This window comes from Natator depressus, chromosome 5, assembly GCF_965152275.1.
Source record: "Natator depressus isolate rNatDep1 chromosome 5, rNatDep2.hap1, whole genome shotgun sequence".
Lineage (NCBI taxonomy): Eukaryota > Metazoa > Chordata > Testudines > Cheloniidae > Natator > Natator depressus.
This window is the reverse complement of record NC_134238.1, coordinates 85350659-85375642: the sequence shown is the minus strand read 5'-3', so window position 1 is coordinate 85375642 and position 24984 is coordinate 85350659. Positions and strand designations below refer to the sequence as shown.

Sequence of the window (24984 nt, the reverse complement as noted above, 5' to 3'; positions counted from 1 at the left end):
AGGGTCCTATGGTCGCACCAGTTTTTCTACAGAGGAGGCCAAGTGGGCGTCTATGGAAAGGTTGTAGTTTGCTGGTTATGATTATGCTGTCTGTATATGTGTATCATTTTTGTATTTGAAGTTATGAATATTGGCTATATATTAGTTTGATTCTAAGTAGCCTAAGTGAAGCATTTGGTCAGCTTCTTGAGAAAGGACTATTCTCAGTAAGTGCCCAATCAAGAAACACTTAACTAACAAAAGACTTTGGGAGATGCCAATCCACATCTGAGCTTTCCTGGGAACGTTCAAACTAACGTGTAAACAATGGCATTGGCCTGCAAAATGCTGAATCATCCATAGACATGTGATTTACCCAGATGGCTACAGACTCCATTTTGTTGCTGTGATTTTGCACAGGAGAACAAAGGGGTTTCCACCCACAAGAGAGAGAATATAAAAGGCCCTGAAAACCCCTCCATTTTGTCTTCAGCTGGCTCAAAAGATAGCCTCTCCACCCCAAAGAGATTCCTGAAAGAAACTGGAACAAAGGACGGTAACTACAGGGGTGTGAGTGATTGCTAGACCCAGACTAGGAAGGAGTCTAGTTTGTGAAAGAAGCTCATTGGAACATCTCTGAGGGTGAGATTTACCCGCATTTAGTTTCCTACTATATTAGGCTTAGACTTGCATGTTTTTGTTTTATTTTGCTTGGTAGTTTACTTTGTTCTGTCTGTTATTACTTGGAACCACTTAAATCCTATTTTTTATATTTAATAAAATCACTTTTTGTTTATTAATTAACCCAGAGCAAGTAATTAATTCCTGGGGGAGCAAACAGCTGTGCATATCTCTCTATCAGTGTTATAGAGTGTGAACAATTTATGAGTTTACCCTGTATAAACTTTATACAGAGTAAAACAGATTTATTTGGGGTTTGAATCCAAATAAATGGGTGTCTGGGTGCTAGAGACACAGCAGTGGCCTGTAAGGTTTTGCAGAAGTATGGTAAGAAGACATTTCTCTGATCCATTCCTTCCAAATATAAACTTAACCAAAAGTTTGAATTACTATAAAATCCCTAAACAGTTCTGTTCCCTTCACTTATTTAATTGCATTTACATAACAAAAGTAATAAATGTAATAAATGAAAGGTAATTTTCACACCTCATAATCAAGGTCCAAATAATTGAATTCCCCCTTTGCATGAAAATGATGACTGTGTTTATCCACCGTAAAGTTTACTTGATTGTTAAAGTGTTCAATGAGGACTGAATGCCAGTGCTGATCATCCAAAAGGCTGCCCAGGGTAATATTAATTTGGCCATTAGCAGAATGAATTTTAGCATCACCTTGAGATGAGAAAAAGAACCAACTGTGAGATTAATTTCCTAAAACAATATGGATATTTAAACAGGCTACTAGTTTATGGAACGCAATAGGTTAAAATAAGCTTAATAAACAGGAACTTTTGACACAACATCGAATGGGTGCTGCAAGACTGTACACCCGATAGCCATTACCTAAATTAATGAATAAAGAAAGTTTTCCTTTTACTAATTGCAATGTGATGTGATCTCCATTCTGTCCTCCTCTGTGCAGTAGAATCCCATCGCCTTGCATTGTTTTAAACTTCAGCGAAATCACATCTTTCAGGGCACTCATGGATTTTTCATTGAATCTGTAGAGCAGGCAACTTTTCCCATCAAAATCAGCCACCTCAGACCCTAGCAATAAAAAGAAATGAAAGATAACTTGTAATCGTATGTTTAGCCAACACGGGTTTTAGTTTGCTTCATCGTGCACGGATGAAGTGTGAAGGAAGCCTTCCCCTCCCCATCCCACTACATACCAACTCAGGACCCCGTTAAAATGGGACTCCTTGTTCTCTGAAGTGCCAGGACTTCTCCAGACTCGCACCATTGCTGACACTAGACTCCCCAGAGTGAGTGGCTCAGAGGGGGCATAGCCTCTAAACACTTCTGTTACTTAAAGTATACTCTGACGCTTGCAAAAAGGTAGCACTGCAGCCTTGTGACCTGGAAGTTTTGGGCCTAATTCTGATCTCATAGTATTCTGACACCAGTGTAATTCTATTAAGTTCAATGTAATTGCTCCTGCTGTATACCAGTGTGAGAGGAGCATCAAGCCCATTACATCTTACTGAGTGAGGGACAAGACTTTCAAGCTACCCCGAGGTGGACAACAGCTTTAAGACACTATTAAGAGCAATCTGGTTTTATATTCATTTAAATTAATATTAGTTCATTTTATTCTGGAAAATGAATAAAGTTGATATTAGGAAAGAAAACTTATTAATTATGATGTAGTTAGTCTGCCCTTGTTCTCTTCTCACCTAGTGTAATTCCATTGACATCAAAAGAAATACTCTTTTTCTACACCAGATGCAGAACACAGTGACAGTAGGGAGATTCATGTTTTTATGTTTTTTTCAGTTATTTTGTTTTCCATTTATAGTCTCAATGACTTATTATAATAGGTGCAAAAAGAAAAGGAGGACTTGTGGCACCTTAGAGACTAACAAATTTATTTGAGCATAAGCTTTCGTGAGCTACAGCCCACTTCATCGGATGCACTATTGCAGCTGTGTGACAGCTGCCCCAATGAAGTCTACTTTCTGTCTTGTGACAATGTTTTATCTAGTCTCTTTCAAGGTCACATACTTTCACTTCATCTGAAAAAAAATTGATTTTAGACCAATAAGATATAAAAGAATATCTGTCAAAATCAGTTGCATGTTGAACATGAAAGACACGAAGGAACTGATACCACCAAGAAAAGCTCTTAGAATAGTCACACCTCATAAGTAAAGAAGAAAAAGGTAATTATCCTTGAAAGATACATTTGTGAAATAAATGAAGATGTAAAAGGCACCCAATAAAATATTAAGTTACTTTTCAACTGACTGACTCACTGACTTCTTCCAAGTCAATGGAATCGCATTATCTATTTACTAACATTATTTAATTTGACCAAAAAAAATTGCTCCACATTGTGGCATAAAAATGAACTCAATTCAAATGATCTATAGTATTTAATGTTAGCCATTTGTTTTCACCACTCAAAAATCCTTGTCAATTTAATGCAGCTATGTTCTGAGAATGTAGTCTGTTGATTTTCTCCACATCTTGTTAATGTACTTAGTTCTTATGAAGAAGTCATTTACCAAGTGCACAATGAATATGCATTACATTCTGCCTAAAAAGCATGTTCATTTGACTATTGTCCTTTGTTATTCCACTGAATAAATGTTGAAAGTAAAAACACAAATCCATGGCAAATACAAATGATGTGCTTTTATGTTTATTAGATTGCAATAAGCACGTAGGAGTGTCAATAAGACTGGGCTTTTCTTTTTAAAGCTTTCACAAATATAACTATGCAGTTAAAACACTCATTAGACATATCCTTAACAGGCACTGACAATGGTGTGCTTTCATAATCGGTAACACACATATAATGGTATTAACTGTTGAGCAAGTTGAGCAACAGAGGAAGAATAATAAATATATTCCTGCTCTCCAAAATCACTTCACTATTCACAATGAGCTTAACCCTGTAGTATTTCCTCAGTCCTTACTCAGGCAAAAAATACCCTTTAATATGAATGAATGAAGACTGTGAAAAGAATGGTTTCAGAGTAGCAGCCATGTTAGTCTGTATTCGCAAAAAGAAAAGGAGGACTTGTGGCACCTTAGAGACCAACCAATTTATTTGAGCATAAGCTTTCGTGAGCTACAGCTCACTTCATCCGATGAAGTGAGCTGTAACTCACGAAAGCTTATGCTCAAATAAATTGGTTAGTCTCTAAGGCGCCACAAGTACTCCTTTTCTTTTTGTGAAAAGAATGTAACTATTGATCAGAGAAATTATAATCATTCTTGTGCATCTACCATTTTTACCATCAATGCATTCCCACCAGAGTGAGAGTGGGAGGAAGAGGAAGAGAGAGAGAGAGGACAAAATGCATACTGGCCATCAGGGTAGAAGTTTATGATTCTAATTAACAAAGACTGTTACTACTTTTTTGCCCTTTACTATAGCCATTAACTCATATTTCGGTGAGTTTGTTACCTGAATATCAGTCTCAGTAGGTTTCCTCTTCTGCCCTTCAAGTAAAAATGTTATAAGAAAGGTAAATGAAAAGGCTGATTCACTTTGTGACTGAAAATCTTCTAATTATCATTTTTCACAAAGTCAAAACACAAGTATGTTTTCAGAATTATTTAGTCCAAAACTTAGCTATACCCCCGAGGATACACAAGTCCCAAAATACAGCAGAGCTGTCATAAATCACAGAATGCTGCAGCTCCCTGCATGCCACAGAATCAAATTTTTCAGTGGTTCTCAACCAGAAAGTAGAGAAGTTTTGGATAAAGCTAGCCAAAGTATTAGTTGCAAACAACAGGTTTGAGTTTTGCAAATTTGTTTATTGTTTGAAATTGTTCAATGAACACTCCATAGAAACAAATTTCAAACTCTATTCACTGCATGTATTCCTTAATCGTTATCACTTTAGTCACATGTATTGTTCCTGGTCCGATAACTGTCACTGTTAAAGAGGAGGAAATGAAGATCAAGTCACAAGGCCTCTGTTTCTTTTAGGGAGAGAGGATGGGAACAGTTTATGGAGTTAGGCAGAGCTAGGTTTGCCACTTGAATCAGGCTTTGAATGAAACAAAACTGCTGGAAAAATTAGGTTACTGTAAAATCATAGATAATGGGCCACATTTAAAACTATAGTTTTCTCATCACATTTGCACAGAGTTCTTGCAAGTGTATGTATTATCCTAGCTATACAAATTGTGGACAGACCTTTGTCCAGCTTACTTAATTGTTCCAGGGATTTTGTGTAGCCCTAGTATAAAGGGGGCCGTCACAAAGTCTTTGCTGCAATCACTTAACAGTATTAGTGCCAGGGCTCTGGCCTGGAGGTTTGGGGATCATGATGTTACGTTGCTGTTCAGCATTGTCTCCCATCTTAATTAATGTGTCTACCAGGAACATTTCTTGAATTTACTAGTGTCCATTTTTTAAATTCTGTCTTTATAGAGCACAGCCATTGTCACAAACCCATTAGAAATTGTAACAAAAGTGTACGTATCTGGTCCCATTTAGTAAAGGGATAGTTGGATCCCTGTAATGGCCTCCAAGTCAGCGAAACATTTCAACACACCTGTCCGTCTGTTGTGTGAAATGTGAATTGTTTGTAGCTGCGTTTACTGGTCACCCGCAGATGGACTGAGCAAGAGAGGTAGAAGTTGAGGGGAAAAAGGAGTCTGCCAAAGAGACATATTTAGGTTCCATGGAGCTGCCAGGGGACAAGTCTAACACTGACACTGGCAGCAGAGCTTCATCCTCACAATCTGACATTTCAGCTACTGACAAACCACAGGAAACTGCTGCAGAGATGTATCTGTCTAATTTGCACCCTTTGAATAGAAAGAACAAGCAGCCAGGGGCTGAGAGGCATTATTTTTTGTAAATACAGAGGATGTGTTGCCCAACCACAGCATGATGCAGATGAGGTCAATATATCTGGGGAAGAGTATTCATCTGCAGCTGAGAAAGAAAAAAAATGCCAGTTACACTTAAGGAGGATGAAATGGAGAAACTTCACAGAGGCAGCAGGAAACAAAAAACAAAACATGGAGGACAATACTACGGGGGGGGACTCTTATTATTAATATATAATTTCAAAACGTATTATTTCTATTTGTATTGAAGCAGTGCATTAGAGGCCAAGCAGGTCAGGGCCCCTTTGTACTGGGCACTGTAGAGAAAATGACAGTCCCTGTCCAAAAGAACTTACACTCTAAAACATGCTGTGTGGAAAACTGACAACAACTGCCTTACTTATATGGATATCTTTTCTGGAGATCATTTACTTCATTTCGCTGATAAGCTGAAGCCACCACAGCGTGAGAGAGATCGAGGATACTAGCTATCAGTACTTGGGAGCTGTCACTTGGATGATAGATAATATACCAGACAATTCAGAATTAGTGCTAGCTATGATACAGTATATGTTTTCCCCAAAATATCATTGCTGTTGCATATGATTACATGGAAGATATACTTAGGGGTGTCTGGCCTTCTCTGAAATCCAGTGTAGAAATTGTAGAGGGGGATCAGCTGGGCTACGGCAAGATTTTCAAGCAAAATTAAACCCTATTGCTGTGCAAAAATGCATGCAACGGGTGGCTTTTGATTTCATGTACCTGGAACAGCATTATACTGCATGGAAGAGAAAGATGTGAGACCTTACAAAAGAAACTACTACTCCCACTTCCCCACACACACCCACAGACATAGAAACATGATTAATCAGTAGACTTTTCTTACTAACATAATCTGGGGACCTTTCGGATGTTCTCTTTAAATAAGTGAAAGTGATTTTTTTTTTGCATAGAAGCGTAAGTGTCCATGCTACAGAATTCAACAACTAAATATTCTGTGGTTTCATGTTGTGAGCTGCATGTGCTCTCAGGCTTTGGAGTACCTCTGAAAAGAGGAGATGAAGAACAATTATATTGAGCATCATAGGTGACATTTGCTCATCTGTAGAGGGCCAGCACAAGCCTTATGCCACACCTAAATTCCACTTCTAGGGCTAAAGTGAGACTTAAGTGGTGTATAGATCCTATATTGGCCCTCCCAGCAGGGACAGATTTAATCCTTTTTAGACGGTTCGCTCTTCAAAGCAGGGATATTGTCTGCATATCTGTGCATAAAGCACGCATATTACCATACTCCCTCCGTTCGCTGTATAAATCACAATTGCTATAGGAGGTAGAAATCATGCCAGTGAGGGTTGCAAGAGTGATTTAAATGGATCTACACTGATTTATACCAGTGGAGGATCTAGCCTGTGGTTTTCACTTATTAATGCAACAGTCCATCTTGAATGAGTTGCTCCCGTGGAAGGTTATACATGTCTCCAGAGTGTCAAGACAAAACAACATCCTGTAACTCAGTTATTAGCTAGCAGTACTGATCAAAAAATGAATAAGTCACATCCCTTTACCCAAAAACCATCAGAGTGATATCCAAAATGGCAAATGGTAGCATACTATTTTTATTACCTACATATTTCTGCAATGTTGAATGGTGATGGGCCAAATCCTACTCTTACTCTACATTTACACCAATGTATTTAACTCCACTGAGTTCAACAGAATCACTCCAGATTTCACGTGGTTGTAGTATTTGGGAAAATATAACTCTAATTGAGAAGTAGATATTCTATGAAAAAGAGTATATGTTAACATTAAATGTTGCATAATATGATATATATGATTTCCAGAGTGGGAATGGAACTATAACAAGCGAATGGAGAATTAACATAAGGCTGTAACTGGGGAATGTACAATGTAATTTAATGACTGAGGAATCATTATTTTGGGCATTATTTCAGAATCTATAGAAGGTGGAGGTGTTCAGCACTTTGCTGCATACAGAAAGAGAATATGTGATTATAAGGATTGATGTAAAAGATTTATTGTCATGAGTTTGAGACAGTTGCATTAATTCTGATTAATGATGCCATTGCAATAGTCAGGTGGGTATAGTTGATCCCAAATGAGCACTAGTAAAACTCTACCCCACATCATACCATCATATATTGTGTAAATACCAAGTATGTTACTTATAAAGTATTTTTAAAATGCTTTAGATTGTCATTTTAAAAATGGTATTGGAGCTACTGCATTCATATGTTAAAAGCAAGGATTGTACAGCAGTGTTAAAATGACAGAAGAAGTGGAAAATCCCAACCACAGTGGATAAATCTTGTTTTTCATGTCAAGACTGAGCTTTTCTTTTTCTTTACGGTAACTGTGTCTCTGATTAAAAAAAAATCCTGCCAGTTGTTTTTCTTTTTAATGTACTCTCCCATCTTTCAGAGTATGGGAACACAAATGCTGCCTGGTTCCTTGTAATTTACCCATTGCTCCTGTTTTTCCTGAGTTGGGAGAGGGTGTGTTAATACTTGATTAGAACTTATTTATATTAATAACATTTCAAATTTATTATATTTATTTAAATTTATAAAGTGAAGTTTCAGCGCCAAACATATTGTGTGTGCGACTCTTATGTTCCAATAACTACTTGCCCATAAGGCTGAAAGTTAATTGCGATACACACACTCTCTCTCTCTCACACACACACACACACCCATATAAAAAGGTAATTTCACTCAAAATAAATTTAGGTTTAAGAAACAGAGCAAAAATTCCAAACTAGACATTAAAATCAACAAAATATCAAATAATATATAATAATGTTTTGCAGTTCTGTGGGATGACCAATTAATCATTTAAGCCTATTAATATCCCTGTTAAGCAGGATAGCAGTATTAAAACAGACTTATGGACATGTAAATTGAGGCACAGAGAAGCCAATAGATATGTCCAAGGTAACAAAGTGAGTCAGTGGCAGAACCAGAAATTGAATCTAATTGTCGCAACTCCCAGCTTGGAGCTGCTACTTCATTTTACACCAGACACTGTAGCCTTATCTATAGTTAAGGGTTACTTTAACTAATTACACACTCCAAGGTGAGTGTTCTCACCTACTTTCATCTGTAAGAGTTCAGCCCCACGATTAACTACAGTAGCGAGGTTATCAATAGAAGGGTCATAGTTAAAGTTAAGATTTTGTTACAGTTATTTTTAGTAAAAGTCAAGGACAGGTCACTGGCAATAAACAAAAATTCACGGAAGTCCGTGATCTGTCTGTGACTTTTACTAAAAATAATGAGGAGGGGACTCACAGGGGGAGGACTGAAGCCCGAACCCCGATGGTGAGGGAAGAGAGCCCAAGCCCTGATGTGGGAAGTGGTGGGGTCCAGCAACTGCCACCATGGTGGCTGATAGTTCTGGAGCCACTGTCGTGGCTGACAGCTATGTGGCCCCCACTGCAGCCCCAGTGGCTCAGAGCTCTGGGGTCCCTGCCCCCTGAGCTGGCTGATGGCTCCGGGTCTCCACTGTCCCAGGGGCTGGGAGCTCCTGGTGCCTGTAGCAGCTGGGAGCTCTGGATTCCCCCACTGCCCGCAGTACCTCGGAGCTCCAGGGCTGATGGCTGGGAGCTCTGGGTCCTCCTGCTGCCTGCCTAGTGTTGCCAACTTTCTACTCTCACAAAACCGAACATCCTTGCCCTGCCCCCTGCCCCACTCCATCACCCCTCCCTCTGTTGCTCGCTCTCCCCACCCTCACTCACTTGCTCATTTTCACCAGGCTGGCTCAGGGGGTTGGGGTGTGGGAGGGGTGAGGGGTCGGGCTGGGGGTGTGGACTCTGAAGTAGTGCCAGGGATGAGAGGCTTGGGGTGCAGGAGGTGTTGCCCTGGATTTGAGGGGCATGTATACCCCAGAATGTGATCAAACTAATTGCAACCACATTATGTGCATTCAGCCACCCTAAATTAATAAAATAAAACACCACATAGTTAATGGTTAATTTGGAGACAGGCTTTCAGAAACAAGGTTAGATCTAGCTTGCAGTTTCTGCTAATCAGAATGGGAGGAGGGGACAAACAAGTAAACAATTAAAACTAAAAACCTTAACGGTTAAAAAACCTTTAGTCTAAATGCCTCTAATATTAAAAATTATTAAAAATTTTAAAAATAATAATACCAGAGGGGCCATTATAACCTATGTATTTTATAAAAATTAATTATAAAAAATAGCTAATAAAATGTACTTTAAAGCACTCCTCGGAAGCCATTTAAAAAAATCCATTTTTCCCAATATCCTTTCTCCAACTGGCCACAGCAAACCTGCTGTTAATTAGTCAATATCTTTCCAGATATTAGGTAAATATCTGGGATGTTCTAAACCTATTGCTTATGTTTGTGGGAGCTTAAATCTAATAAACTTCAGTTTTAAATAAAGCACACTGCCTTCCACAAATCTTATCAGATGGAAGTGCTGTAGTTCCTGTTAATTTATTGCTTACACCGCCTGAAGTAAAATAGTTAAGTTGCCCTTGTTGGGGGTTCTGAAAACCCTGGGTAATAAAGGGAGCTTCAGGCTGGGGGGTGAGGGATTCAGAGTATGGGAGGGGGCTTCAGGCTGAGGCAGGAGGTTGAGGTGTGGGAGAGGGTACGGGCTCTGGGCTGGGGCCAGGGATGAGGGATTTGGGGTGTAGGAGGGGGCTCCATGCTGGGGCTGAGGGTTTCAGAGTGTAGGAGGGGGCTTTGAGCTGGGGCAGGAGGTTGCAGCGCATGTGTGGGGGGACGGGCTCTGGGGTGGGCCCAGAAATGAGGGGTTATGGGTGCAGGAAGGTGCTCCAGACTAGGGCAGGGGTTGCGGTGTGGGGGGTGTGAGTGCTCTGGCTGGGAGTGTGGGCTCTGGTGTGGGGCTGGGGATGAGGGCTTTGGGGTTCAGGAGGGGGTCCAGGCTGTGGCTGAGGGGTTTGGAGTGTGGGAGGGAGCTCCTGGCTAGGCAGAGGGTTGGGGTATGGGGGTGAGGGCTCTGGCTGGGAGTGCAGACTCTGGGGTGGGGCTGGGATGAGGGGTTTGGGGTGTTGGAGGGTGCTCTGGACTGGGACCGAGGGGCTTAGAAGGCAGGAGGGGGATCAGGGCTGTGGCAGGGGCATGGGGCAGTGTGAGGGCTCCAGCTTGGGGTGTGGGCTCTGGTGTGGGGCTGGGGATGGTGGGTTTGGGGTGCAGGAGGGTGCTCCAGGTTGAGACCGAGGGGTTCGGAGGACAGGGTGGGGATCAGGGCTGGGGAACGGGGTCGGGGCATGGGCGGGGGTCAGGGGTGCAGGCTCCGGGCAGTGCTTACCTCAGCAGCTCCAGAAGCAGTGGTATTTCCCCCCTCCAGCTCCCAAATCCTCTGCATGCTGCCCCATCTGCAGGAGCCACCTCCACATCTCCCATTGGCCGCGGTTCCCGGCAAATGGGAGCTGCGGAACCTCTGCTAGAGGCAGGAGCAGAGTACGGAGCCCCCTGCTGCCCCTATGTGTAGGGAGCTGCAGGGGGAACATGCTGCTGCTTCCGGGAGCCACGTGGAGCCATGGGAGGGAGCCTGCCTTAGCCCTGCTGTGCTGCCGACTGTTCTTCTAATAGCCCAGTCAGCAGTGCTGACTGGAGCTGCCAGGGTCCCTTTTTGACCAGGCGTTCTGGTTTAAAACCAGACACCTGGCAACCCTATGCCCATGGTGCCTGAGAGCTCCTGGTTTCCCTGCTGCCTATGGTGGCTCCAAGCTTCAGGGCCCCCACCAGCTGACAGGTCTGGCACCGCTGCCTGGGGGCTCAAGTGGAAAATGTCACGTAGGTCTCTGAAAGTCACGGAATCCGTGAATTCTGTGACCTCCATGACATAATCTTATCCCTACCCACAGTGCACAACAGACTATAGTGATCTTTCTACAATATTTATTTTTATTAGCAAACCAAACAAAAATACACACACTGCAATCTGTTAAAGGAGAGAGAGCAAAAGCAATACAGTACACATAGTATTTGCATTATTCAAAGCACGCCTTGCAGAAAAAGCCTCAAGTGTTTGTCATCATCCTCACCATCATCAGCACCACCAGTGGTTGTCATTATGGGGTCTCTCCCACCATAGCATGCAGGCCAGGATACAGCTGTTGTAATGTTATGCTTACACCAACTGGGGTTCAACTCCTTTTTCTTATTTGAACACTTACACCTCACTACTTTTGGGGTGCCCTATTTTTCCTTTGTTATTTTCCTTTTACTTATTAACATTTCATAGAATCATAGAAGATTAGGTTTGGAAGAGACCTCAGGAGGTCATCTAGTTCAACCCCCTGCTCAAAGCAGGACCAACCCCAACTAAATCATCCTAGCCAGGGCTTTGTCAAGCCAGGCCTTAAAAACCTTTAAGGATGGAGATTCCACTACCTCAGTATGTAACCCATTCCAGTGCTTCACCACCCTCCTAGTGAAATATTTTTGTCACATTATCACCATGGTAACAGATAAGAAAGTCTAACATTTCACCCCAGCTATCAACAGTCATCTTGTGGTGTCTACTGATCTTTCATTGACATTATTATTCAACACTCACCGATATTTTCAAAACATCAGCATATCATTAACATAGATACAAAGTCAGCAGGTTTATTAATTTACTTATCCTAAATTTTCTTAGCTTATTTATCTTAAATCCTAAAGCCTAATTTGGCTAAGCTAAATATTTTACAAGCCTGAGCCCTGTAGGCCCTATTACAACATTAATTCTTATATTTTTTAGGTTTTTATACTTTATTTTAAGAAATAGGATTTATTTGGTAGTGTGATCACCCGGGGGAGGCTTAGGAGGCGTTGAAATCCTAGTGAAGAGTATGAGGACAGCGTGGAACTCTCTTGGAGCTAGAATTGCAGGCTGTCCACAGACTCAAGGAAAGCAAGGCTCCCTCAATAGTTTGTGCCCAGTTTGAGTTGGGGACATGGAGTCTGCTGAGCCCTGTCCTAAGGCTATCTTAATCTCTCTCACTCTCTCTGTTTCCAGGGCCTCCAAGGAAGAGAAATGGACAAGAAGAGGGAAGCCTTGAAGAAACAGCAAGCAAATAGGAGGAAAGAAAGCAAGTCACCGAAGGTGGAGGAGAAGAGAAGGGACTCTGGACAGAGTGAGCACCCGATAGCAAAGGCTCAGGTTACATGAGACTAGTGAGCCTTTTAATACCTTGAGCAGTGTGAACTCCCTGTGATTAGGGTTCAGGTCTCTGCTCTTTTGGGCTTTGGGCATTCTGCTTTTTAAGCTAGCTAGTGAGAGTGACTCCCCTGCAGTTAGGGTCCTGTCGCTTACGGGGATGTTGAGCTCCTTGGAACCCTGAGCAGTGTGACCTCCCTGTAATTCAGGGTAAGGTCTCTGCCCTCTTGCCCTTTTGGCATTATGCCCTGTTGGCAGTCTAGTCAGTTTGACAACCCTGTAACGAGGGTTCATGTCACGAGCCTCTCTCTCTTTTATGGGACAGATCGAGGCCTTTGGTACCTTGAGCTGTGTGGCCTCCCTGTAATTCAGGGTAACATCTCTGTCCTTCAGATTCTTGGTATTAGACCCCTGTAGCCAGCTAATATTAATGGACCTTCAATGGACAGTCCTGTAATTCAGGTGCAGGTTGAATCCCTCTAGTTTAGAAAGGCTATCTTTGTGCCATTGGTACTGTGACTGGCTTGTAATTTGGGTTCAGGTCTCTACCCTCTTGCCCTTTTGGCTTTGTGGTCCGTTGGTAGTCTAGCTGGTGTGATCCCCCCTGTAACTAGAGTATAGGTCGCACCTCTCTTGATGATGGGGGCTTTAGAGCCAGTTTCATTCCATGGCCCATGTGACCACCCTGTAATCAGGTCTCTCCCCTTTTGTCTGTTGCAGTTACTCTCTTTTGTTCAGCTAGTCCAAGTGACTCCCCCGTTATTAGGGTAAGAGTTGCCATACTCTTGCTTAGGTGGGGGACATATCTTTGAGCTGTTTGACCACCCTGTAATGAGGGTGCATGTAATGATTTTCTCTCTTTTATGGGACATATTGAGGCCTTTGCTGCATTAACCTGTGTGACCTCCCTGTAATTGAGGTTGTTTCCCTCATTGATCTACATGGAGGATTGGGGGCATTTTAGTAATTTGGGCAGTGTGACCTCCCTGTACCTAGGGATCGAGTCCCTGCCCTTTAGTCTCTTGACATGATGCTACCATAGCCCGCTGGTCAGAATGAGCATCCTGTACGTAAGGTACAAGTCTCATCAGTTAGTATTCATCATGTCCCCTCCCCACTCAAATAAACTATGTCCAGAGTAGCCCATTACACTCTTTGCCAGCTTGACTGGGATTATTCAGCCAAGCTTCATGATTCTGCCCCACTTTGTTGTTGGAGACAAAAGATTTTGCAGCAGTTTTAAAAAAAGAGATTCCTTTGGCAGTTTTGGCATCCATCAGCGTAAGTGTTCTTTTTGTCATTGCTCTTGTGATATATGTCCACTATTTCACACTGTTCTTAGTGATCTTACTGAATTTTGTATTAATAATTTTGAACTATGCTGTGTATGAGTTCTCATGTGGAAATTTGGAGATCTTGATTTTCGATTAGGATTTTCTTGGGAGTCGTTTATCTTTCTTGGAACTGTACTAATTTAACTAGCTCATTAGAGTTATTTCCCCTAAATTATATTGCATTATATTGTAGTCACTATTTATAATTTCCCTCTTAAATGCTGGGCAAAGTTCTTGCTAAACACTGCTTTGATGTTGCCTGTGATTTTTATAGCTATGAATCATGGTTTCACCCCAGTTTTGCTTTCCAGAGATTGTGTCCATTTTAGGTAATTTGAAAAATCTTGAGTTTATTTGAATACATTGTTATGTGTACAATCCTTTTGTCCTTTGATTTTGGAATTCATTTCTTACTGCTTTTAATAATTGTTTCTGGGTTTTGTTTTGAGAATTTTAAACTTCTTTGGAGTTTTGCTAAAAAATATTTTGCATACTCTTTCCAACCTCATAGGGACAACTGGACAATAAGGAAGTCCCCAACTAAAAAGTAAGAAAAAAGAATGAAAAGGAACTATGGAAAAGTAGAGGGGAAACACATGCTGAGAGTATAATTATTGTTAATCCCAGTAATTATGAGATACTTCTAGCACAAATCGCACAATAATCTTGTAACAAAGCCTGATGCCACCTCTATCCACATATTTATTCAAGTGACACCATCATAGGAACTAATCATATTAGCCACGCCATCAGGGGATCATTCACCTGCACATCTACCAATGTGATATATGCCATCATGTGCCAGCAATGCCCCTCTGCCATGTACATTGGCCAAACCGGACAGTGTCTACGCAAAAGAATAAATGGACACAAATCTGACATCAGGAATCATAACATTCAAAAACTGGTAGGAGAACACTTCAACCTCTCTGGCCACTCAGTAAAAGACTTAAGGGTGGCAATTCTGCAACAGAAAAGCTCCAAAAACAGACTCCAGTGAGAAACTGCTGAGCTTGAATTAATATGCAAACTAGATACCATTAACTTGGGTTTGAATAGAGACTGGGAGTGGCTGGGTCATTACACATATTGAATCTATTTCCCCATGTTAAGTATCCTCACACCTTCTTGTCAACTGTCTAAATGGGCCATCTTGATTATCACTACAAAAGTTGTTTTTTCTCCTGCTGATAATAGCTCATCTTAATTAATTAGCCTCTTACAGTTTGTATGGCAACTTCTCACCTTCTCTGTATGTATGTATCTATCTATCTATCTATCTTCTTACTATATGTTCCATCCTATGCATCCGATGAAATGAGCTGTAGCTCACGAAAGCTTATGCTCTAATAAATTTGTTAGTCTCTAAGGTACCACAAGTACTCCTGTTCTTTTTGCGGATACAGACTAATACGGCTGCTACTCTGAAAATAATCTCACACAGTGAGTAAAACTTAAAAAAACTTAGTTCCTTACAGGAGTTCCTAAAGCAATATTAAGTATTTCTTTTGTACTTTATAATAAATATAGTTAAAAAACCCTTTTTTAAATTCTCTTCAGGTTTATAACAACATCCATCACCGTAGCATCTAAATGCATTGGAAGGATAAATTCAACAAAGTGACTGGCATCTCTCACCTATTAAATGCTGTTAAAAGGCAGTAGTATATAACAAACTGAATCTCAATTCACTAGTCATATGAAAAGAAAATTGTTGATGAACCACAACACTAATGACTGAAGTTTCCTGCTGCATCCTTTCACTGTTTCTATAACTATGTTTATACACTGATAATACTATCTAATAGCATGTGTAAAGGTCTTAGCAATCAGCCTAGAAATCTCAATTTGTGCATCATACATTCACATTCTGGTTAAAAAGCAGGACAGGGTGTTTGGATTTAATTTATTAAAGTTAACCTTTACCATTCCTTCATAACCATTTTGATGTCACTATTTAGGAATCTGGGCTTTACGTTTTGCAAATCATTTTGACATTCTTAATCTATTAGCTGTAGCAAGGTGTTCAAAGCTCAAGAACCATTTGGAAAGGATATAAGAAAGAACTAAGATGCCTTGAGGCAACCCTACAGAGACCATGAAAGAAGTTATATATTGCCATTTTACACACTATTTACACTTCTCCCTTCTCTCAGCCCATAAGAAAAAACTCTTTTAATACCAGAACAGTGCCATAGTTACGTGACGTGGAATTCAAGTAAATTTCTACCTATTTTGAGATGCTGGCCAATTAGAAATTGTCAGCAGAACTGGAAGATTTCCATCTAAATGTTGATTTCATCTTGATAAGTAACAAAATATTTCAAATGTATATTTTGTCGAGGTGACTAGTTGGTTTTAGGTTAAATGGAACTTAAAGTGAGAAGAGGATGCTGGCAGGGATAGAGTCCTGTGGTTTGCTCATGAACAGTGGGAGAGAAAAAAGGACAACCTGTCACAAGACCCATTGAAGAAAGGGCCAGAGACAAAGAAGGAGAACCAGTGGAGAAAAGTAACACAAACAACTAAGGGAAGACAAAGTCATGGAAGAGTTACAGAGTCCAGCAGGTGGCTTATAACCAACTATAACACATACTACTGATATCTGAAACATGCTTGTAACATCTATTAATCACATAATAATGCTGCACAAACTATTTATAAATGTACCCTTAATATAAACAATGACCTTGAAGTATTATTGATTTATGGGAGAGTTCAAAATTTCTGAAGAGAAAATGCTTTCTGTGTAGCCAAGATCAATAATCTCCTAGGGGCCTTATGAGTCCCAAGTAGTGGATATTTTTCCTTCTGAAGAGAGAGCTACATTTATGAGGGAAGTATGTAACAGTAGCAAATAGGAGTTTGCAGTGAACTAGCATCCATCTACTTGATACAATTGAGCTTAGGATGTAAAGAGCTGGATAGTAAGGAAAACGTTGCTAGATGATGCAGAAATAGATAAGATCTATGCATAAAATATTATTGATTTTAATATTCAGGTAATTAAGCTGACAAATCTACTTCCATTTGCAATTTAGGTAAAAAAAGGCAATGATTGATAGCCATTTCATTCAGACAATTAAGCAAATACTTACTATATGTGCAGCCGTATACCTCAATACGCATTCCAATTCTACCATTGGGATTCCAGGCCAAGGGGACAAAACGGAGAAATCTTGCTTTGATGGAATGTTGAAGCTTATTGTGCACAACACTGTCTGCATTTGTGTTTCCTGAAAAAGCCTAGAAGAAAACAAAAAAGGATCAACAATACCCATACTGCATATAAAAGTAAACAGAAGCATTATTGGCCTACTTTTCATTTTAGGGCCTTACCCTACAAACACTTATGGATGTGAGTAAATTATGTGGGTAGCCCCATTGAATTCCATGGAAATACTCACATGAGCAAACTCACTCAGATGCTTAAGTGTTTTCAGAATCAAAAACTTAGTAATGTATCTATCCATCCAACTATTTATATCATGCTCATTTGAGTGCCTTCAATCTTTCACAGTTTAAGTAAGTGAAACTGTTGTGGTTTTTTGTTTTGTTTTGTTTAAATCCCCTAAGAACTCTATGTTGTTATATCCCTATGTGTCAGGGTATTATGCCATCTAAAATTCCCTGGATATATCATGGATAGGTTATTATTATGCTCTTCTCTACCTCAAAGGGAGTTTAAAATCCAATACCTTGTTGTACTTTGGCTGTGAACTGCAGTAAAACCCAAGAATTACTGTTTCTAGAGAGAAAGCTCATCGTGCGAATAGGACTCTAGGTTGCCAGCTACTGGAGACACCTTTTTATAATAAGAAAAGGAGTACTTGTGGCACCTTAGAGACTAACAAATAAATCTGTTAGTCTCTAAGGTGCCACAAGTACGCCTTTTCTTTTTGCGAATACAGACTAACATGGCTGCTACTCTGAAACCTTTTTATAATAAGAATTTAAATACAGCAGTGTTGTATTAAATCTGCGCTTGTACTGTATTTAATAGGTAAAGGGAGAAAACAGTTTTTTAAAAAGTTTGTATTGGCAACAATAATAATTTTATTTTATTTCTTGCAAGCTGTACCATTGTTTTAGTTAATGAAAGAAAATAAGTGAAACATCTCCTCTACTAAATACTACAAACTTAGGTATTTTAAAAACCAAAACAATAAAGTTTGTTTTCGGTAGTGGATGCTTAGTTTCATTTTTTTTTTATCACTGAGGTTTGTGATACAAAAACATGCAGCAAAATATTCAAAAAAGATAAATTTTAGGTTTCTATGTTTGACAATTTAGACAGAGATTGCTATCCGTGAAATATGTTGGTTAACTGAAGGATAGCAAATAGGATACATTTCCATATGAGGACCACAGGAACATCTTAAATTTGAATGATCAGTACATCTCCGTTTCCATTATGTTTTGATTGCCTAGGAGACATTTGCTATCACTGTATGCCATGGATTTGTTGTGACCGCAAAATGAGATTTTAAAAAGGAACATTCTGGTTTACACTTCTCACCCCATCTTTCTTTTGAAGTGGTGGCAATTCATCACGAGTCTCCCTACATAAAGATAAAGCTTCCCGCTTTCCCTCCCTCATCCTAGTGGAATTTCAAATTAATTGTTAGCTCAGAACATTGAGTATGAAGAAACAGCTAGTGAACAGGCTCATTAGAGCTAACCTATTAAGTCGGTAATAAGTAATGAGAGTCAGCAACTTTAAATATCTACACCATTTGCAGCTTCATGCTTTATAATCTCACTCTCACAGTAGAAGGCAGAAACATTCTACAACTAACACAGGAGAACTGCCACTATTTTCAGTATGAGACCCTTCCTAAATTCTTGTCCCTTCGAATCATATTTGTAGTCAGATGTAACTGCTATTGAATGTGCCAATTAGTTTGTTGACTGAACCAGAACCCGAGCCCCAGAAGTTTAAGTGCTATGCGCAAATTAAGTGTTCCATTGAGATTTCAATTTTTTCTAAGATCGTTTCTGGAAGGCATGCACCTAGCAAAGATGAGTTGTTAAGTTTTGGATAAAGTACGTAAATGTCTGATTTGTTACTTCAGAAGATACTTGAGCCATGTGCTCTTAATTTAAAATTAGGTTTCTGATAAAAATAATCTAAAAGTGAAACATATTCTCCTTTACAACACTCTAAATGGTCAGTTTTGAAAATAAGATTTTCCAGCAGTTTTACAATGCTTTTAGCTGGAAAGAACAAATTCTAAAGTATATCAGTTGAGTCAAGTATTACATGTACTTCTAGAACTGCTTGATGTTAAACATTTAAAAGATTAAAAATACTATCCTGGCCTGTTGTGAGCACTTTTCAGTTTGAAGAGAGAGAACAGAAATTAACTTCTGCACTCAGCCTGTTTCTCTTTATTGGTCTATAACTGCTAGAGGCCTGATAGGAAGCCTATGGAAATAAATGGAAGTCTTTTTAAGGAAGTTGTCATGCTCAATATGATAACAACATTCTTGATTCAGTTGTGGGATACAATTTCTGTTTTACAATCCAGTTTTCCAAATATTTAAGCAAGTGTGTCACTTTACTCATGTGTTTAACTGATTATACAAGAACATAAGAATGGCCATACTGGATCAGACCAATAGTCCTTCTAGCCCCATATCCTGTCCCTGACAGTAGCTAGTGCTAGATGCTTTAGAGGGAATGAACAGAACAGGGAAATTCTGCATGATTCATCTTCTGTTGTCCAGTTCCAGCTTTTGACAGTTGGAAGGTTAGGGACACCTGGTGCGTGGGGTTGTATGTCCCCAACCACCTTTTTACATCAAGTTCCATTGATGTAACTATGCTCCAGAAACTTACCCGAATGTTTTTGTTGTTGAACTCATGTATACTTTTGGCCTTAATGACATTCCATGGCAACGAGTTCCACAGGTTGACTACATTGTGTGAAGAAGTACTTCCTTATGTTTCTTTTAAATCTGCTGCCTATTAATTTAATTGAGGGAACGCTGACTCTTGTGTTATGTAAAGGGGTAAATAACACTTCCTTATTCACTGTCTCCATACCATTCATGATTTTATAGATCCCCCCCTTTGTCATTTCTCTTCTAAGCTGAAAAGTCCCAGGCTTTTTAATCACTTCTCAAATGGAAGCTGTTACATTTCCTAAATCATTTTGTTGCCCTTTTCTGCATCTTTTCCAATTCTATCTTTTTCGAAATGGGGCAATCCATTGTACTATTCAAGGTGTGGGAATACCATGGGATTTATATAGTAGCATTATAATATTTTCAATCTTCTTATCTATCACTTCCTGAATGGCGCCTAACATTCTGTTAGTTCTTTTGACGGCTACTGTACATTGAAAGGCTGTTTCAGAAAACTATCCACAATGACTCCAAGCTCTGAATGGTAACAGCTAATTTAGATCCCCATCATTTTGTATGTATAACTGGGATTATTTTCTTCCAACTTTGCACTTATCTACATTGAATTTCCTTTGCCATTTTGTTGCCCAGTCACCCAGTTTAGTGAGATTCCATTGTAAATCTCCAGAATCAGCTTTGGATTTAACTATATCGAGTCATTTTGTATCATCTGCAAATTTAGCCACTTCACTGCTCTTCCCCTTTTCCAGATCGTTAATGAATATGTTGAACAGCACAAGTCCCAGTACAGATCCTTGGGGGACCCCACTATTTACCTCTCTCTATTCTGAAAACTGAGCATTTATTGCTACGCTTTGTTTCCTATATTTTAACCAGTTACTGATTCATGAGAAAATCTTCCCTCTTATCCCATGAGAGCTTAGTTTGCTTAAGAGACTTTGGTGATGGCTATAGTCTAAGTACACTATATCCACTGGATCACCCTGGTCTACATGCTTGATACCTTGAAAGAATTCCCTTTACAAAAGCTATATTGACTTTCCCCAACAAATTGTCTTCATCTATGTCTGATAATTCCATTCTTTACCACAGTTTCAACCAATTGGCATGGTACTGAAAGTAGGCTTACTGGTCTGTAATTGCAAGGATAGCTTACAGAGCCTTTAAAAAAAAAGTCACTTATACATTAGATACCCTCTTGTCATTTGATACAGGAGCTGAATTAAGTGATAGGTTACATACCACAATTAGGAATTCTGCAATTTCATATGTGAGTTCCTTGAGAACTCTTGAGGGAATACAATCTGGTCCTGATGATTTATTGTTTAATTTATCAATTTGTTCCAAAACATCCTCTATTGACACCTCAATCTTGGACAGTTCCTCAGATTTGTCACCTAGAAGGAATAGCTCAGGTGTGGGGATCTGCCCCCATGTCCTCTGCAGTGAAGACGGATGCAAAGAATTCATTTAGCTTCTTTTCCTTGAGTGCTCCGTCAGTGCTTTGATCAGCCAGTGGGTCCCACTGACTGTTTGCATCAGAAGTAGGAAGCCTGCTACTTAAAAATTCCTTAGCTAGTTGCTCTTCAAATTCTTTCTTGCCCTGACTTATTTTACTTTACACTTGACTTGCCAGAGTTTATGCTCCTTTCTATTTTCCTATCTAGGATCTGACTTTCAATCTTTTACTCTGCTGTTAAGCCATGGTGGCATTTGCAGTATACATTTAAGTTTAACCCTCCATCATGGTGTTTTAAAATAGCCTCTAGGAAGTTTGAAGGCATTTCACCCTTGTGACTGTTCCTTTTAATTTCCATTTAACTAGCTTCCTCATTTTTGGAGAGTTCCCCTTTTTGAAGTTAAATGCTACTGTGATGGGTTTCTTTGGCTTTTTTCCCCTTACAAGGATGTTAAATTTAATCACATTATGGTTGCTATTACCAAGTGATTCAGTTATATACACCTCTTGGACTGGCTTCACTTAGGACTAAATCAAGAATTGCCTCTCCCCTTGTGAGTTCTAGGACAAGATGCTCCAAGAAGCAGCCATTTACGGTGTCTATAAATTTTCTCTCTGCATCCCTCTGCGTTTTACTATCACCATAGTTGTCCTGGTCATGTAGTCAGTAGTATATACCTACTGCTATACTCTTATTGTTCAAGCATGCAGTTTCTATCCATAAAGATTCTATGGTACAATTTGATTTAGTTTTTTACTTTATTTGATTCTATGCTTTCTTTCATATATAGTGCCACTCCCCCACCAGCGCAACCTACTCTGGTATTACAGTGTCCCATTGATTATCCTCATTCACTAAGTTTCCGTAATGTCTACTGTATCAATATCCTCATTTAATGCTAGGCACTCTAGTTCACCTATCTTAGTATTTAGACTTCTAGCATTTGGATATAAGCACTTGTACATTTTGTCAACATTCAGTTGTATGCCTTAATATGTTCTATTAAAATGGGACTTCATTTGACTATTCCTCACTAGCTCCTAACTGTAATTTACCAACTTCTTTCCCATCCTCTTTATTAGGTTAGCGAGTGCCCCAGTTAACAAATTCATCCCTAATGGAAGTCTCCACCGAAACCGTGTGCTCTTCCTCACCTGTTGGTTTTCCCGCAGTCCTTAGTTTAATTGTGGGATTTCTCTGTTACATTGGTCTAGTTTGGGGCCTATCAGCAGGCAGAAGAGTCCTCACAACCTGCAAATTTTGGCTTTGACTACAAGCACACTTGCACCCCATGAACATTCATACTACGTATAATAAAAATTAGTTTAAAGGAGCTTTATTAAACCTGTAAAGTCAAGCACTCAAAAGTTAGGAAATCCAACAATTAACGTTTCCTGTGCATCCTTAATTCTGCACACTTCACATGGATTATGACCATCTCTAAATATGTGATCACATGCTCTTTCCCTCCCACCAAACAGGTCCCTTATATCATTCAGTACACAGAAAGGACAGTGCTCATTGAATGAACAGCTATTCAATATCTTGTTTTTTCATTGTTCTTCAGCATGAAGCCCTATTTTGCACACTTATCAAATGCTTTCCTGAAGACAGAATTATTAATTTCCTCATGGGCTTTCCTATGGCACATGTCAACCTTAATTCTGTTACTTCCTAACTTATGAACCATTATCATTTTAACCCCAATCTATTGTTCCCAGTCTCCTTGTCCAGCTAATCCTGGTTCCTCCATTCCTGGTTTCTCATCCTATGTTTCTGTATGCCATTGACCCTGGCTCACATTCCCCCTCTCCATTGGCTCCCAGTTCTGACCTCCCTTCCTGGGCTGCTCATACTATATCAGTGTCTCCCAACCACCAATCTCCTTGCCTCAGTCTCTTTACCAGTCCAACACCTCAGGTTCCTTGTCCCAATGTACTCCCCTCTCCTACCCTCCAAGTCACCTCCACACTGCCTGGGCCTGGAGGGGGTTGTCTCACTGAAAGTACAGAAAGACTGACTCCCTGATCTCAGTTCAGCTGTCTGGAGCTAGACCCAGAATGGCCTGTTGCAGCCCAGGGCTAAAACTGCAGGCAAAGCTGTACTCAGACCTGGGATGGAGCATGCCCAGCATGAACAGAATCTTCTAAAACTGAAGAAGTATCTACTGAACATGTGTGAACTGCAATTTTTCAAAGTCTTATAAACTTGGCCAAATTCTGGTGGATTTCCATAGGGACAGCTAAAAGCACACCCTTCACACAATGGCCAGCACCCTGTCAAATTTTAAGTCCATCTTCCAAAGCATGGGGATGCTAGAGCTTTTCAAATAAAGGTCACCAGAATTTTTTAATGCGGGCAAAATAACACAGTTTATCCTTGCCTAGTTCCTGGAAACTGCTGAACCGTTTTGGCTGAAAAATCCTTCAATTTTCCTCCTGAGGCAAATTCCTGGCCTGAAAAATTTCAGCCTGAATGATCAAAGTTTGACAAAGTTACAAGCAACTGGAAACAGGGTTGTATGATGGGAAATGTGAGCAACCTCAATAAAAGGTGGTGCTATAATATAAATCAAAATATGCATCTTTTAAAGAATGTGGCATAAGTGTAGAAACGCAGTCATTGCAAGATTACAGCAAAGTGTTAACACAGATGGACGTTCCTTCTGCCCATCTCTGTTGTCTGCCCAGATGGAAGTCAAAGATCATTTTCTAGAAAACAAAAGGTATAATTCTAAGGTCATATCCAAAATTCCTTTTTCCAGTAAAGTCGGTTCCAGTGTGCAACGTGGAGGTTAAGTCCATTAATGGCTATTAGCCAGGATGGGTAAGGAATGGTGTCTCTAGCCTCTGTTTGTCAGAGGTTGGAGATGGATGGCAGGAGATAAATCATTAGATTATTTCCTGTTAAATTCACTCCCTCTGGGCACCTGGCATTGGCCACTGTCGGTAGACAGGATACTGGGCTGGATGGACCTTTGGTCTGACCCAGTATGGCCATTCTTATGTTCTTATGTTGTGGGTGAGATATTGGTGTACTGAAGCACTGACTGATGCGTTCTTCAGGACCATGCGGGTTAAAAGATACTGCACCATAAATGCATGTTTTATTGGCATTATTTAAACAATCTAAGTTGTTTTTCAAATGGACAAATATTGCATTAAGATCCCAATATAAGGCCATACCATTCCTTAGAAGAGAACAAATTTGCAAAGGGGACTCAAAACACAGTGACTCCAATTAAAATGCCCTTCTTCGCAAAGTCCTAAAAACTCTAACTCTTTCCTCCCCTGAGAAGTGTTAGCGCATGAGTCAGGTAAAAATCAGAAACAAAAAAAACACATCAAAATATTTAAAATTGAAACAAAAACAATAGTTAACAAGACATGCCAAAAACTTCACTGCTCAATTGCACTGCTTTTCATGGCATCCAAATTCTCATCCTTCATCTGCACATTGTTTGTTGACAGAGGTGACCATTAAAAAGTCACCAATTACATGTACATTTATTTTATTAACAAATCTACATTTCATCTCTAATTTTAACCAGAGGATTTACAAAACTGCACCAGTATAAAAAAGACAGGTTCTGTGTGCATCACTTTGTTAAATATAAGGTTGCCAGAAAATAACATGTAGTCAAAATACTTAGCTCTGATATAACACTTTTTAGCTACAGATTTTAAAGCATTTTA

The 24984-nt window shown here is 39.8% G+C and overlaps 1 protein-coding gene and 1 long non-coding RNA gene across 3 annotated transcripts in view; one reads left to right on the top strand and one right to left on the bottom strand.

The window, feature by feature from the left end:
* CNTNAP4 (contactin associated protein family member 4) overlaps nucleotides 1-24984 on the bottom strand; it is a 305669-nt gene that overhangs the window by 105855 nt on the left and 174830 nt on the right. For both annotated transcript variants that reach the window (XM_074953126.1, XM_074953125.1), the window contains exons 4-6: nucleotides 17057-17204; nucleotides 1503-1706; nucleotides 1147-1331 (exon numbers count right to left, since the gene is read on the bottom strand). In XM_074953126.1, the coding sequence (XP_074809227.1) occupies nucleotides 1147-1331; nucleotides 1503-1706; nucleotides 17057-17204 (537 nt within the window). The remainder of the gene's footprint in view (nucleotides 1-1146; nucleotides 1332-1502; nucleotides 1707-17056; nucleotides 17205-24984) is intronic.
* Nucleotides 12031-14541, top strand: LOC141987619 (uncharacterized). Its single transcript, XR_012639589.1, has 3 exons — nucleotides 12031-12090; nucleotides 12484-12601; nucleotides 14470-14541. It is a non-coding gene; the product is annotated as an uncharacterized LOC141987619 (long non-coding RNA).